At 32.4% G+C, this 17,196-nt stretch overlaps 1 protein-coding gene across 1 annotated transcript in view; it reads right to left on the bottom strand.

Moving 5' to 3' along the window:
- The window catches only part of Pld (Phospholipase D), a 153,133-nt gene that overhangs the window by 38,671 nt on the left and 97,266 nt on the right, over positions 1 to 17,196 (bottom strand). The window contains 4 exon segments of the mRNA XM_076448349.1: positions 3,026 to 3,148; positions 5,200 to 5,318; positions 8,266 to 8,497; positions 10,138 to 10,548. Of these exon segments, the coding sequence (XP_076304464.1) occupies positions 3,026 to 3,148; positions 5,200 to 5,318; positions 8,266 to 8,497; positions 10,138 to 10,548 (885 nt within the window).

The following is a 17,196-nucleotide window of genomic DNA, read 5'->3' as shown; positions in this document are numbered from 1 at the left end:
TGACAATACATAATCATGCATTTCATATAACTGTGGTATATGTCATTAGTTCTAGTATTATAAGTTACATTAATTGTTAAATAGGTGATTAAATCAACATTATATAACAATTTAAAATTAATAAAAATAAAAGCTAAAACATTCACAATAAAACTTTAAAAGATTATCCATAATCAATTCTTGTCATTACCATTAAGTTAAAATGGAACACATCTGTGGTCATAGCTCCTGAAAGAACTGGCAATATACCATCTATTATATATGATCCAAATGCAGAATGTCAAACTAGTTGGCAGCCATGGAGAATCAATTAGAAGTAATAAATTGATTGCTTAAACTCACAACATTTCAACTTCTTTTCATTGTGCATCCACTCACCCTCAATCTTTAGACAAAGAAGAGCCTTGTAGGAGAAGTAAACCACCCTATATTTCTACATGTTTAAGACTCCTAACCTTCATCCTTTTCAATAAATATTACAAATTATGTTAAATAAGGCAATCATCTTAATATTTAGATGTAAATACAACATAGTAATATAAATAAACCACTTTATATCTACTTCTGTAAGATTCCCAACCTCCACCCACAACCCTCAGATTATCAGTTGAGTACTCTAACCACCAGAACCATAAAAGTCATGAAAGAATAGGGAGAGGAAGATGAATTACTTGGCATTTAAAGATGACAACTCTGCAGCCTGCAACAGGATAAGCAAACAAACCAGAAACAAAACAAAATATGAGCATGAAGAATGAAAGAAATGTTGATAAATTGAAGGAAAAAAAAAATTTTTTTTAAGGCATTAGTTTCTACATATATGCCAATAAGCTTGATACATACCAATGATAAATGCATTCAAGAATGTGACAACATTTAAAATATCTGAAAAGAGAATAAGGCTTCTCTAATAAAGGACAACACAACAGCCAGTCACAAAATAATTGTAGATGACAGTTATTACTGAAAAAGATGAATGACTGAGACTGGTGTACAGACATTTCCAAAGTAGTAGAGAATAGGATCATCTACAGATAGAAGACATCGTAATGGACAGCATAATGAGCTGGCCAACAGAGAAAAATCAATAACTCGTCCATTTCATGAATTGGTATTGGTCAGTACCTGAAAAAAATATAAATAAGAGGGTAGAAATAACAATTTTTTCAACATGTAGAAAAAAGAATCCACAAAAATGCTCATAACCTGGTATATGACACATTCACAGATATTCATGATGTGAAACAAACCAAAGAAATAGTGGGACTGTAACAAAACAAAGGTTGTAGGATTGAGTTCCATCATGATTATTGATGTATTCTATTATAGTAGAGTAAACAACAGTGGTGAGGTAACAGGCATACTGAATTGCTCAAGTTTCTAAAAGAATTAAGTAAGAAACTGTTTCTAAGGAAACCATAAACTGAATAGAGGACTTAAACTTGTGGCAATCAGAAGTAATGCATACAAAGCAAGAATCCTAGTCAGTTCCTGCTGATAGACTTCTCTTGTTAGATAAATCAGTTTGGGAGGAATACCAGAAACAAAAGGATGCAAAAGAGGGGCCCTTTAGGGGTTATTCCATTTGAAACTATCTGGTCAAGTCTCCCTAAGCTTTACATTACATATGAAACATTAGTTTATGTTAGGTAACACCAAGAAAAGGATTGCAATTTTGAACTATAACAGCTCCTATATTAAAGCTCAGCTAAAAATTTAACAGTTATAAGCTTTTTCAGTTTTTATCAGCAATGGTAAAGAATGTTACAATGCTGAATTATGTCAGCTCTCATTATATTACATTAGTCAGTGACAGAAAATATTACATTCTGGCCCTTCATCAGATTTTATCCAGACCAGGAAGGTTAATAACATTTACCTATATATTTTTTATAACTATGTGAGAAAATTCATCCTATTCATTAAAAAACTTTTGATCAAAAATAAGCCACCAATATAAATGATAATGAAAATTTAAAAGCAAAATAAACATCACTGCAGACATTCCACAAACTAATTATAAGAAAATCCTGATGTTACATGTGGATAAAAATAAAATCATAATGATTAGACTACAATAAACCATCAACTGAGTATCGTTGCTACCACCAGTATTAATTTATTGCTCATGTTTTATATTGACTGGGTAACAATGCCAGGAAAATAATTATCTACAAAAATGTTTGATTCCTGGATTTCCTCTGTTTTGATAATGTAGCACGTAATATAGTGATTTAAGCACAAGAAAGTACAAAAAATAAAAATTACTTTGTTTTCAAATCAGACCCATATGCAGAATGTTTGAAAAGAAGTGTACATTTGTGATATAAAAAGCCAACTTTGCCATCCTGTGCAAAGTATAATCAAAGACACTATAGTGCAAAGACACTACGAGAGTCTGGGGCCATATATATATATATATATATCAAATACCATATCTTCCAATTATCTTCCAATAATTGTTTGGTCATCTTTTTTTCAAAATATCCTTTGTTCCTTTTGTCAAAGTGCACTCACGATGATTCAATTAATTTAGAACCGCACTTTGAAAGAATGAATTATTATTCTTTTTCTCCTTTTCTACTGTTTGTCTATTCTAATATAAAAATATTAGGTGTATATTGGTCATTACAACTAAAACTTCTACGAAAATTAACTTCACACCAGACTTTTCTTTGGCGGTAACTTTACTCTCTCTCCTGCTACTGTCTCTGCTTGCTGTTTCTCATTCATTGTATATATGTTTATCACTAAATCATCTACTTACTATATACTCAACATCAATGAGTTACAATAAAAAATATAAACAATCATAAAATATTCATTCACAAAATAAACTAAATAATACCTCTAATAGTCTTATATTTTGATACTCCACTCTTTACTGCATACTCATAGCATTTATAAATATAAGTAGTAATAATAATCTTAAGTTCTTCCCTTGTAAAATTTGTAGCTTACAAACTTGTCTTCACTAACAAACTTTTCTGCATAAAGCTGAAAGAAAAAAACAAAACTTTCTAACCTGAACATTTGCACACAACATTTGTCCTGTTGATTCTTTCGGAAGACTTGGGAAGTTGTTCAGGTTGTCATAAGCTTTGGGTAACAGCCATGGATATTTCACGTGTTGTTTAGCTTTTTCAAACTAATACAAAAGTTTTATTTTAATACTTCACTATACCCCTTTACCCACTACTTAGGCATTATTATACCATTTTATTTACCTTATTAGTACAAAATCATACTAAACTTCAACAAACAAAATTCTTCACATCATCTTAAGTTTACAAAGAAACTAACTTTTTGCTTTAAAGTAGACAATATATATATAAAGTGCTACCTGCTAAAAGAGTAAAATTATTATCAGATAATTAAGCAGAAATTTAAATTACTCTATATTCAAGTTTCATACATATATATAAATAATAGTTTGTCTAGACTTAGCTCTGTAAAGAATGAAAAACTTGTATTTCTGCTTTGGTTGTCATCAAAACAATATATCACTTAATGTTCCAAAAAAGGACACAAGGACATAAATCTATATATAGATCATCTAAAACAGTCTTTAGCCTAAATTTTATTTCAAATATTGTTTGTCTAAATGTGTTAAAGTATACATAATTATTATGGTAGGCCTATTATTAAGTGACTAATAGTGATTACTCTGTACAGTAATAAACTAATCATTATGCAAGAGGAAATCTGAATTATTGCACCAAAAATAATAAAATTTAGCTGAATAATTTAATTGTTAAAATAATACCTAATTTCAAGCCTTTATAACATTCTGGTATATCTTGCACTCATTTAAAACAAAAATGATTTATTAAAAAGAATATAACTGGATAAGTGACAGAAAAATACATGTTTTCTACCTTCTTATTTTAATGCAGAAATTTTCACAATTTTAGATTTATTCTGAGTCCATGCAGTTTTCTCATAACATGTTCCAGAAGATCATTAAGTTGAATTCACTACAGCCAAATTTCATTTCATTGTCATTCTGCAGAAGCAATATCTGTTGTGCTCATAGGAGGTATTACTATTACTACACATTGTGCAAGAATGTTTACAGCTAATGTAAACCAAGGTAGACCAAATAATATCGCTAGGTCACAGCCTACCATAAGCTCAATAAAAATGAGAAGTCATCTGGGTGGTACCAGTCATTAGATGTAAATGTGGTATCTTCTATTACATAAAAAAAAATTACATTTCAAATGTTAATTAATTAAATCTCAAGCGAGTTGGTTAATGGAAATTTATCTTAGAGAAAGAAAACCAGCTGATTAATTTGCAAATCCAGTGAAAGAAATCATCCAGCAAACAGAAATAAAGCACAGTCTCTGTCCTTGATTTAAATACTAATTGATTTTATTTTGTATCACATATCATGCCCAGTCTATTAAGTATTTCTCTTAATCTCATCTAGTTTAGTTAAATTCAGCATTACTTAGTAATTTCACAAAGGTAAAAACTGCTGTCTACTTTCATATACACAAGATACAGAATAGCTGTTATCTCAGGGGAAGGACAGAGAATGTTAAAGTTGCTTGAGTAAAGGTAACTTTACTTTCTTGATCCCATGTTATATGAAAACTACATATACCCAAAATAAACAATGATTTGATGACAAAATAATGGTGCTAAGAAGAGACCAGTAAAGGAAACTAGTCTTTCACTGTTAAGTAACTCAGTAATATCTGTCAGGTTACTCACTTTTCACTGGATACTTCCCTCAAGCACTTTCTTTATCGTTAATCAAACACCAACCAATTTGAATATGCTACTAACATTTCTTCTACATCAAGAAGATATTCAAGCTGATTAACCAATAAAAAAGGTACTCCACTCTAATTAATCTAAGTTTACATTATAACAAAAGCTTGTCTCTCTGGAGCCTAAAGGTTCAAATATTATTACCTAACAACACTGATGAATGAAATACATAATCTAGAACTTCTAAATGTGTCAGAACATTAAATCACGGTTTCCATCTTGAAACAAATTATATTTTGTAATTAATATTACCCACAAGGAAATGTTTTGAGTCTATTTAGAAACATAAATTGAATCACTTGCTTTCTAATACAAGTTCAATGTTATCTTTTACATCATCATTATAGAGTAATTTTGATGTAGTGACCTGAGCAGCTTTTACAGTTTGATTTTGAGATTTTTACATGACAAGCACACCTTTGTGAAATTCCATCTCTGAATAAAATGACGTGATACATCTCTAGCACTGCTTCCCTGAAGGAGGAGGCCAATATCGTGCCAAGGCATCCTGGGTGTTGTGTTGCGATTTACAAGATCTGGAAAATTCAAAATTACCTTAGATACTTTCTAAAGCTAAAATGGTAATGATAGTAGTGGTGTACATGGTCTTATAAAGGTGTCATAACAATAGTTATTTTTAAACAAAGTATATTTTGTAATTAATATTACCTACAAGAAAAAGTATTTGAGCCCATACAGAAACATAAGTTGAACAACTTGCTTTCTGATACAAGTTCCATGTAATCTTTTTCTTCAACATTATACAGTAATTTTGATATAGAGACTTAAGTTGATGTACTAATCAGAACTATTGTCTTTTTCATAAATTTACAAACAGTAAAGAAAAAATTTAACTTGTTAAAAATCATGTTTTAAGTTTGTTTTTGTGCTGGCACGGCACATGTACGCCACTACTATATGGTAATCATTGAAATTGCACATTTAATAACTGATGTTCAAAAATGAAAGAAACTTTTCTATCACAAATGATATATTTTAGTGAAATTAAATACACTTAAATGAAATTAAATACATAAACAAAATCATGTGGAAGGAGTGCTTTAGAAATAGCAAATCCCATCCTTTGAATAATTATATAGTAACCATAATTTTTTTACACCAAAACAAAAACACATTAAAATTAAACAAATTACACTGCATTTTTTAAAACAAGATCCTAGGGTACAAGCTACAATGTGGAATTATAAAATGTGTCCTAGGTTTTGGAGGTGACAGTGGACGTAGGACCCATGTTATAGTGGGGATACACTGTCTAACGGTCTTAACCTCCAATTTGCTAGTCTTGAATAAGAATAAGAAATTAGGAGAGCGAGATGTGGGTGCTCAAGCTGACAATGTGCCACATCTATAACCACCCTTCACTGCTTGCAGACAGTTGTGGGAAGGTGGCTGCCCTCCAAGTTAAAATAAGTTTGCCTGAAAATTCTACAAATTTACCAAGGGGGCAACAAAAATCCATCATATCTGTTCAAATTTAATAGAAACTGGTCTATACATTTAACCACTTAAATACCTTACTGTGAATAATAATTCATTCATCTGATGACATTAAATAAAAAATTTTCTGAAGAGAAAATCTGAATAGGGTTGGAGACAAAACTGTCCCCATTCTTTACACAGTTACAATATTTTACGACGTCCTGAAAGCCATAATTTTCAGTTTTGAATTATTAGATTAGCAAGACCTAGTAAATTCCAACCTTAACAACATACAAGTTGGAAACAAAGATTTTAGACAGTTAAGATATAGTAATTTCTCAGTTTAAAGCACGTACCCAGTATTACGAGTAATTTTAACTTGTGTTACTAGATAATCCACTGTTTATAATGTTCACATATTGTTCCTCTTGTGGTCAATAAAACTACAATGGGTAAGGTATTACTAAAATAGTATTCAGCAGCATGTAAAAAATGTTCAACCTTCAAAATAATAAGCTTACAAATGCAAAGTTTCTAATTTGATCACTTCAGAGTTTAGAATATATGTAATAAATTAAAACTAGTCCAAAGTGCAGCTTAATTCGTACTAAAGAAGTTAAAAACATTAAGCACATTAACTTTCTTACAAAATACATTTATGACACATTAAAGCCATACTCTCAGTTTACAATTCACATTAGGGGCTAACTTGTTTTGGATATATAATGATATTCTCAAAGTTATCCTTTCAGTTCTATGTGGTTGTGGTTTTGTAGAATTTTTTTCCCTTTGTCCTTGACTAATTTTCAATGAGCAAACAATTATCAAGTTTTTTTTTCTATTCATAATTTTGTTTAAAGAAAAATGACATTCAAACTATTGCTGTTAATCAGATAATATTTCAACTCACTTTACAATTGATCAACATATTCTTTAATTTCAATAACTTTGCTGCTTATGCAGTTTTAACAACATATTTCTTTTTATAACTTTCAATAAGTTTAAACTAAATTTTTATTCTTTTTCCATCATGCGTGCGTGCATGCGAGTTGTTATCTCGGATCTTAAGTTTTCCTTTTCTGTGCCAAATGATTAACGATCATATTTCAAACAGTTTACTTAGTCTGCTGGGTTGGTTTTCATGATAATCATCATCGTGTTCTGTTAATCATAAAATGGCAATGTCTATTTCAGTGGTCATGAAATATGTTTAGACTTGTTTTGTTGATAAAGTCAGATATTTTCATAATCAAAAATTGTATATTTTATTAAATGGAAAATATGATAACATCTGTTCTTTTGATCTTGATTTACAAAATAATTTGCTTTGTCAATCATAATATTTGGTCAAATCTATCCTGTTACTCAAGCAGTATGATAAAAAACATGTTAATTAAGAAGTACACATATGGTTGACTATGTTCTGTTCATCACTAAATACAATTATACCTATTATGTTCATCATTAAATGAGATTTGACCTGTTAAGTCTGTTTCAATGTTACTATGGACTTTGCAACAACAAAGACATGGTGCACAAACAGTTTAGAAATGTGTGTATATAAAGCCAATGAGGATATGGACCCCTCCTCCCTACTGGTACTTCAAGGGTTATACAATATTAATTATGAATTATAGCTATAATTTTTCTTTTCATCATGATGTATGGCTGACCTTATAAAAAAATATACCTTTCAATTGATCAGTGTATATGATTACAGCTGGCACATAAATTCATATCCATGATAACATCTGACCTTTTAATTACTATCATAATTATATCTGTTCTGTTGAATATCTTGCATGATTACATCTTTCCTGTTAATAAAAATATGGGATTACATCCATTATTTATAAGTTTGACAATGTCTGTTCTGTTGATCCTCATGTTCAATTGCACTCACCATACTGGTAATAGTTTGGTAACTGATATGTAAGAAACTGGTGTTTTATGCTATTTATACACAGTGAAAAACAATCAATGATGTTAAGAGGTAAAAACAATGACTAAGAAATAATAAAGTACTAGACAACTCTTTCTGACCTTGATATGGTTGTTCAAGCTGGATGAAGTCCTTCACAATGAAATTACTATAATCCTTCCCAAACCACAATTTTGGAGTCCCTTGTAAACCAAGCTCATTTAATGCTATTTCACTACTGGATTGACGCAAGTCCCCAACTGGAACATTTAACATGTTACTGAATCCCTCATTGAGAGAGTCTATTGAACCAGATGAATGCCTCCTGATACGGTGTTTCAAAGCTTGCAATCTCTGTAAAAATGTTTACTTTTCCTGAATGAAATTGTAAACCTTAATAAATTTCTTTAGCTACATAACTGATGTGAAAGTTTATAAAAACCTTATGACCTAGAAACAAAAAACATCTGTACATAAACCACTATATACACAAATGTATACATAAACAGTTTTCACATATGAAGTAAAGAAAGTTTGTCTTTTCTACAATTTTCACAGATTATAGAATTAAATAACTGGTGTTCTCCTTACCTCTCTCAGGATTGTAACTATTTAGCACTTCTTCTCCTGTATCGCTCATACATAATGGCATGGTTTTACAGTAATGTACCATGTTACTTGTATATGAGCAATGCACAATATTTTGTTAATTTCATTTCATGCAAATGTGATCCATAGTTCTGTAAATTTGAGGCTGGTTCATAAAGTTTATTCTTAAACTTTTGTTATAGTTTTAACATAATATTTTGGCAGAAAAACACTTACTTGCATACAACATGTATTATATCCAAATACAAAAAGTGGTTATATGTATATATTACAACACAAACACTTGAAATGTAAATAGTCATCAAAAATGTTTTCTTTTTTTTATTTTTCATATGGGTTGTTCATTACAAAAATAAATTACACCTCTTGTTAGAACAAAAACAACGTGAGTGATGTGGTCCTGGAAGTAAATGGACTTCCCATGTCACTAATTTTCTGAAATTAATAAAAACTATATTTATACATAATAACCCAAAATCTGGCAAAGAGATACTATTTGGTATAAAAAAAAATGAGTTGGGCCAAAGTAAAACTCCACAACTATTTCCTTAGGAGTGAATGTGTATTCAGAAATGTAAATATTTCATTAGTGGTGTCCTCTCATGTAGTGATGAAACAGAAATTGCAAATTAAGGTTTTAATTTCAGAGAAAAGGTTACAAGCTACAAAAATAATGAAACTGAATTTCTAAGGTTTTTAATTATAATATGCTAAGTTTTAAAGTCACAGAAAAACTATGATTCAGACACTAGTAAACTCATTAAACTGGAAGTGAAATAGGCAGAGTTTAGTATATCTGAGACAAACATCAGACAAAGTCTGCAGATAAATCACAGCATCAAAGAAGCAGATCTTTACATGCACTTTGAAATTTAAACTAACAACCTATAATAAAACAACAACTTTTCAATAAGAGTTGTCTTACTGAGTCTGGAATCAGAATTATGTATGCTACAGAAACACAATGTAATTACCAAGAGCCAAGTGAGAGTAAAGGTTAATATACATTTAGTTAGAAATTTAAGAATTTAAGGCCAGAATGGTAGTTGTCAAAAGATCTCTGTCACTTACCTATTAAGCAAAACCCCATTCTATTTATATCCAATCATCATTATATTCATTTTATATAATAATTACATAACTAGAACTAAGTAACTCTGTGACAAACAACAGAGTTTAATTTTTGGACACTTATTACTACTTTAGAAAAATCTTCACACATTTTATTTTTACTTACATAAACAAAGCAGGAAAATAGTTAAAAAAAAAATCTGGCTTCTTATGGTTATGTTGAATACAGTGAAATTTCCCCACAAAATAGAGTTCCCATCTCTGTGGGAAAGTCACTACTGCCAAACCTACTTGAAAACCAAATATACACTTACTGCAACTGCCTGTACAACTTTCCGATTTTTGTATCTGCTTGAGTATATTCTTCTCCCTTTAAAACCATATTCATCCACTTCATCATCAGCTTCCTGTTTTCCTTCTTTTAGTTTCTCCATACCATCCATGGTACATTCAGGATTTTCTTCATCAGCATCTACACCATCCAAATGTTTATTCTTCTGTATTATATACTTCCAATTTTTTGCGTTTTGTTCCTCACGAATACCCGTTTTTCTTGAATTATCAATACCAAATCTTTCATTATCAGGTACTTCCTCATCTTCCTTTCTAGCTTCAAAGGCACATGGTAAATCTGAATCACAAGTGGCTTGTTGTAGAGTGACCTGATTCTGGTAAGACATGTTCTCTACTGATGGCAAAGAGGAAATGTGAATACTTGGTTTTGGCTGTGAAAAAAATAATGTGGAACATTACTATGTTCAATAAAGGGAATAGTTACATAATATTCTAAAAAGATAAAGGTTCCAGTAAGTTGGTTTTTATCTTGTGTTACTCTGAATTCACACCAAAGTGGTTTCAAATTAAAAATTAAATAAACAAAATCACTATTACTGACAACTATTTACCCACGCTAATGACTAAGCTAAAAAACACTTAAAATAAACATTAAAAAAAGACTTACAGAAAATTATAACAACAATTTTTCATATTTGTTTTCTTCCACTTATAATGAAATTATATTTGTATGTGAGATATGAGTATCTGTTACTGCATAAATAATCCTAGATAAAATTACTTCAGTGTTAAGGTTTTATTCATTTAACATAAAGGTCAAACTTATAGATGATAATCTTTCAGTGGCTCCACTTGTATTGGTGAAAGGTAAATTATGAAGCTTGTTTTAATTTATGCTTTATTCTGAAACTATTTATAAAAACTGTTACTGTTGCAGTACAAATGTTGAAGCATATTACTATATTTGGTAGAATGTAAAAAGTTTATTTCCTAAAACTGCTATTCTATGTCATAATTTTTTCCGTAATTCTTTCAATATATTAATTTAATTACAGTTTTGTAATTTAAAAAAATAACTAATTTTTAACATTAAAAGAATATACACAGATAACTAAAATATCAGTATCTTCACACTACTCTTAAATCTGGCATGCTGAAGAGAAAAAAATAACTGCTCAATTTCTATATGCTATAGGTACTGGTTTTATATTTCATATGCATATATAATTAAGAAAAAGACTTCCTTGTGCCAAAACATATACAACAATAAAGCATATACATGTTTGTAGATTCAAAATGACTGACTCCAACCCAAACAAGTAAATGTCCAGTATTAGTTAAGTAGGACTAAGTTACAATTTCCAAAACAGGATGATTCAGAAGTCTATTAAGAAGCAAATAATTCAGAAATTGAAATATGAATATCAGTGGTAAACAAATGAGGTGCTGCTATAATATTAGTGAAATAATTCACTCATCTTCACAGTCACATCTGTTGGAAACTTTATTAATATGCATCATAATCCTAAAATGTTAGTAGCAAAGATGTAACCATTAGCAAATGAAACATCTTAAACCAAAAATTACCTACAGAGCCTCTTAAGAACAATAGTTACAAATATAAATACACTCCTTTTGTGCATATGTAGTTGAGTCATGGAAAATCAAAATATGGAGGTCAAAATTGTGCATAAACAGGTCATTGTACCAATGAAATGTCCAAAATAATAAAAAAGTATACAAATAAAAAGTATTCTTATGTAAGATAGCACCAAATAATTGTGCTGCAGGATATACAGTTGATTAACAATGGATATAATCCTAATATAAGCAGTGTCACAATTATGTAAAGCTACTGCAAGATTGTATGCAAAACAGTTCCCAGATTAACATCTCATCCAACAGCTGCAAATTACACTCATGTTTATGCATGTATGCCATGCAGATGGGCCAAAAACAGCAACCAATGTTGACAATGAAGCATTCAACATTTATCATATCCTGAGCAATATTTTGAAAATAAATATTTATTTTATGTCATCACTTCCATCAGATTTTTGGATGTTTTCCCCATCTGCTTTTATAGCTATCACTTTTGTTGTTGTTGGGCAATTTTAGTAATGTTTGGGGATTCAAAGTTTTACTTGTTATTGTCTGTCTTTGCAATTAACATTTTTGGTTTATGATTCATATGAATATAAGATTCAAAAGAAAAGACCTTGAAACTGACATTGAATAACATCAATGATATTGTCATAAGTTAGGCCAATTATACCTCAGTCTATATCAGTAAAATTAGGTTTCTAAACATTTCCATTTCTGTATTACTTGCTTGTAAATGAGCTTTTCAATCACCCAGAATACGTATCACAGATGTTATAATTTTTCTATACTGTAAATTATTTCTGAAAAGTACTCACCTCCTCTCATCAAAATAGCTATTCTTGTTCAGTACTACCCTTTACATGCAAAAGGTTTTTCATGCATGCCACAAGCCTTCAAACTCCCACCCATCTGGAATTGATTGATCTCAATTTGTCTCAAATGCAAATTATCATGTGACAACTCTCAACAAATAATGATAGTTTGTTAGAATTGAATAGAGGGGGTCACATGCATCAAGAAAGTATGTCACACTATTGAGTGTTGATAGAAAAATGCAAGTACCAGTTTTCAGCGACGAGAAAGGGTGGGAAAATTAAGGAGAGGTAAGTGTCTATTTAAAATACATTTTCAGTACAGGATAATTCTAACTTCCAATACAGCACATTACCTCCATTCACATAAATAGCTGAAATCCCATATTGAATAGGTAGGGAGACTGGTGACAGGGAAAGAAAGAAGCATCTAAGGACACTCCTCAAGAGGATATCTTTGAAGTCAATGATTATACATGAGAGACTGCACAACCTCTAAACTGGGATATTATAATTTCATTATGGAAATATGTCATAGGTGTTGGTGGAAAGATGGAGGAACACATCCAAGTAAGAAAGAACTATGGCAGGATAGGTATCTGAATCATACCATAGATATTCAACTCAATCCTGGAAAACATGAAAGTGGGTATGATTAAAAGGATGTGCTCTTAGATGGAGAGTGTTCAGTATGCAACTGAAAGCACAGTGCAAATCAACTATGTATGAAACTCAAGCTGCTGGTTGCAAACATTCATGAAGGGGTAGGACGAGGATAATACCATAAGTAAATCAACTCAATTGCAAATCCAGCCACAGGGTACTGACACTCATGTGGGCATAGGAAAAACAACAATGTTGGTTGCAACTCAACTACAATTCAAAACCCACCCATCTGGCAGGGGTAGGAAATATACTTTACTCCTTTCATGCATATGTAGTTGTGCCACAAGAATCAAAATCTGCATGTCAGAATTGTGCATCATTTAAAGGAATACCAGTGAAAAGGAGATAGTATATTAAGCTGTCCATTTTATGGAGAGGAAAGAATGATCTGAATAAAGGAGGATAACATGTGGAATGACAGGGAAAGTGAAATATCAATGGCAAATAAATCTGACCTCCGACATCCACAGGCTAAAAGGAAAAAAAAATAAGACTTAGGGAGAAAGTGAAACAATGAGCATATGGACAGTGGTTCAAAACACAGGCAAGGTGAGATAGTGAAGGACCACATTAATATTCCAATCCAGAAAAACAACCCACTGAGGTGTATGACAAATTTGAAAGGTATACATCAAAAAGGTAAATAACAGGAGAGTATCTGGAATAAAGTGCAGGACAAGGCTGCCCAATGGCCTGAGACCAGGGAGATAGAAGACTCAAATGAAAAGCCAAGTGAGGAAATCCACAATGTAAGGAACAGTGAGTTGAACAGGTAAAAACTCTTGATCCAAAGACCAACAATGTAAAACAATCTAATTCTATTTGCCTTTCCACCAGGGAAGTTTGTAAGTGTAAACAGTTAGAAAAGAAGCCACCCATTGGAACAAACTCATCAAGGACAACATAAAAACTAAGTGTGAAGAAAAAGTACAGGAAGGGCATGATGAAACACTGGTGACCAAGGTTGATGAAGAAGAAATGGAGTAAGAGAAAGAGATAATGGAGGGGTAGTTTGGAGGTGGAATAGCCATATGAACCATGGTTGAGCCAACTAGTAAGTAGCAATCAGACGGATCAGACACAAAGTGACATGGATGGTCAAAATCAACCTGTGAAGAAGGAAGTAAGAGTACAGTTACACAAGTATTTGTTAGTTCAATGCTAATTAAATGTATCAACAGCCAGAGCAATAGGATGAGGGATCAGAGACCAAAACATAGGCAATTTGTTGTTGAGGGATGTGATAAATGCATCAATGTGAAAAGTACACCACTGAAGGTAAAGCCACTGGAAAATAAGAGGATTAAGAGACGACTCCAATGGATAGACTTTATCTGGACTTAAAAGCCAACCTGCAACAAGACTGAAAATACCAAGAACATGACAAGCAATGATAATAATATACAGCATGACATTCAAAGAATAAAAACAGAGATCAAGAACAGATAGTGCCCTGGTGATTGAGATAAGAAACTGTTGCAGAATTATCAAAATGGATCATTGACAGTCATCTATGAACCAAATGAATCAAAGACCAAATCTATGATATGAACCAAAGAATGGCATACAGTGAGAAACTCCCTGGTGTCAATATGATAAGTCATTCTGGACACAGATCAACATCCCAAAGCTATCTGTTGATCAACTCAGACTCCCCAGCACTGAAAGGATATGTCTATGAAAATGTATAAATACAGAAGAAGAGGACAAAGCAGGACACCCATTTATGTGCGAGTCCTGTTCAACCTCCAATGAAGTTTGCCTACAAGGGTAGGAAGAAGGAAAATAAGAGCCTTCAAAGAATCTCACACAAGACTGTACTAATTGTGAAAACTCTTGATCCAAAGACCAACAATGTAAAACAAACAATCTCATTCTATTTGCCTTTCCTCCAGGGAAGTTTGTCAGTGTAAACAGTTAGAAAAGAAGCCACCTACTGGGACAAACCCATGAAGGACCACATAAAAATTAAGTGTGAAGAAAAAGTACATGAAGGGCATGATGAAACATTGGTGACCAAGGTTGATGATGAAGGAATGGAATAAGAGGAAAAGGTAATGAAGGGGTAGTTTGGAGGTGGAATAGCCATGGGTTGGTTGGTTTGGTGTTTTATGGTGCAAAGCAACTAGGCTATCTGCACTAAACATCCAATAAAGAGTTAAAATTAAAGTAAAATTATTAAAATTCATTAAAGGAAATTATGGTAAAACAAAACAAAGTTTAATTTTTGAATTAAAAACATAAATAGCATTAAATCCAATTTTTACATTAGTCTACAGCAGTAAGAGAAAAACTACAGTAATACAAGATGTAAAAGACCTTCTGCAGTATGACTGTAATTATCATAACTCACCAGGATGACTAATGGGTAGTTCAAACAGCAGTGTCAGTCATCTGAAGTTGGCATTCCCAGTCCTGTTTGAGTTATATGACATTAGGGCCATTTTCTAATTTCAAATCAAACTAGACATACATTGATTCTTAAAAGGGAATTGCATTAAAAAAGGGAGTTGTTCAGTGATAGCAAAAATCTTTATACTGAAAAGTATGACACTCAAAACACAGCCCTGAAAGATTCCAAGTTCATGTAGCAAAGAACAGGAGAATGTCGAACCCAAACAAACTTGGAATCACCTGTTCATTAAAAAATATTTAATAAACATGGGTAAATGGACCCATAACCCATATGTATGGAGGTCTCGCAAAATGCCATACCTCCATGTTGTGTCGTAAGCCTTCTCTATGTCAAAGAATATTGATACAAGATGTTGGCGGTTGAGAAAGGCTTCTCTGATAGATGTTTCAAGACGAATTAGGTGGTCTATGGTGGAGTGCTGTCGACGGAACCCACACTGGGTGGGCGAGAGGAGGTTGTTTGATTCAAGGAATTAAACAAGACGAGCATTATCCATCCTCTCTAAAGTCTTACAGAGACAGCTTTTGAAAGTAATTGAATGGTAGTTTGAAGGAATCTTGGGATCCTTCCCAGGCTTAGAAAAAGGCATCAGGAAGAACATTCTCCTGCCAGATCCATTTAAAACAATCAGAAGAATAACAAAAGAAGCAAGAGATAGATGGCACAGCATTTTATAGTGTACATCATCAGGTCCGACCAATGTACAACCAAAACATACATGTAAAAACAGCTCCTTTGAGTTGAGAAAATATTTTATGTAGAGGAGCGAACAATGTTTTGACCTTCTTTAGTCATCGTCAGGTTCACAGGTGTGAGTTACATCAGTGTAAAGGGACAATTATAGTCATAGAGACAATCTGCTTCAAAGGAAAGAGATGATCTCTCTGTCCGAGTCTTGATGGCTAAAAAGGTGGAGGATAAAGCAGAAGTGCTAGATAGCTGGCAAAAGCTTTCACCTAGAGTATCGGCGATGCTCCGGGTATCAGCTACTTCCTGGCCATCAGAGAGCAACAATGAGAGGGGGCAGAAAAATATTGTTCACTGACCTTTTGAATCTTGTCCCATATGACTTTGGAACTGGTGATAAAAATTATGCTGGTTGTGAACCTAATCCAAGAGTCCTTCTGGCTTTGAGGTCTTACCCACCGAGCATGTGCACAGGCCTGCTGGAAAGCGATGTGATGTAAGAGTATGGGATATCTACAAAAAGTATCCGAGACTCGTTTTCGAGCCTTCTGTGCCATGTGGCAGGCAGGATTCCACCACGGACGGGGATATCGTGGGAAACATGTCGAGATTTTAGGTATCCATTGAGCAGCTGTCAGATGCTGCTGCCGCACAGTCGTCTACTGATAACTTACAAATGACAGAATCAAGTTCTGCAAGAGCAGTGAAAGAGAGCTGCTTTGCTTGATCAAAGTTTCACCGGGGCATGCAAGTCAGGTAGCATCAACCATAGCCAGTCTCTCAAAATTACAGGAAAATTATCACTGCCTCACGAGTTATTGTCAACCCTCCATGAAAAGTGGGAGAATAGTGAAGGGGGGCAAACTAATAGATCAGTAGCTGTAAAGGAGTGA

The sequence above is a fragment of the Tachypleus tridentatus genome, chromosome 8 (assembly GCF_004210375.1).
Source record: "Tachypleus tridentatus isolate NWPU-2018 chromosome 8, ASM421037v1, whole genome shotgun sequence".
In the NCBI taxonomy this organism is placed as follows: Eukaryota; Metazoa; Arthropoda; class Merostomata; order Xiphosura; family Limulidae; genus Tachypleus; species Tachypleus tridentatus.
This window is presented reverse-complemented; position numbering and strand designations above follow the sequence as displayed.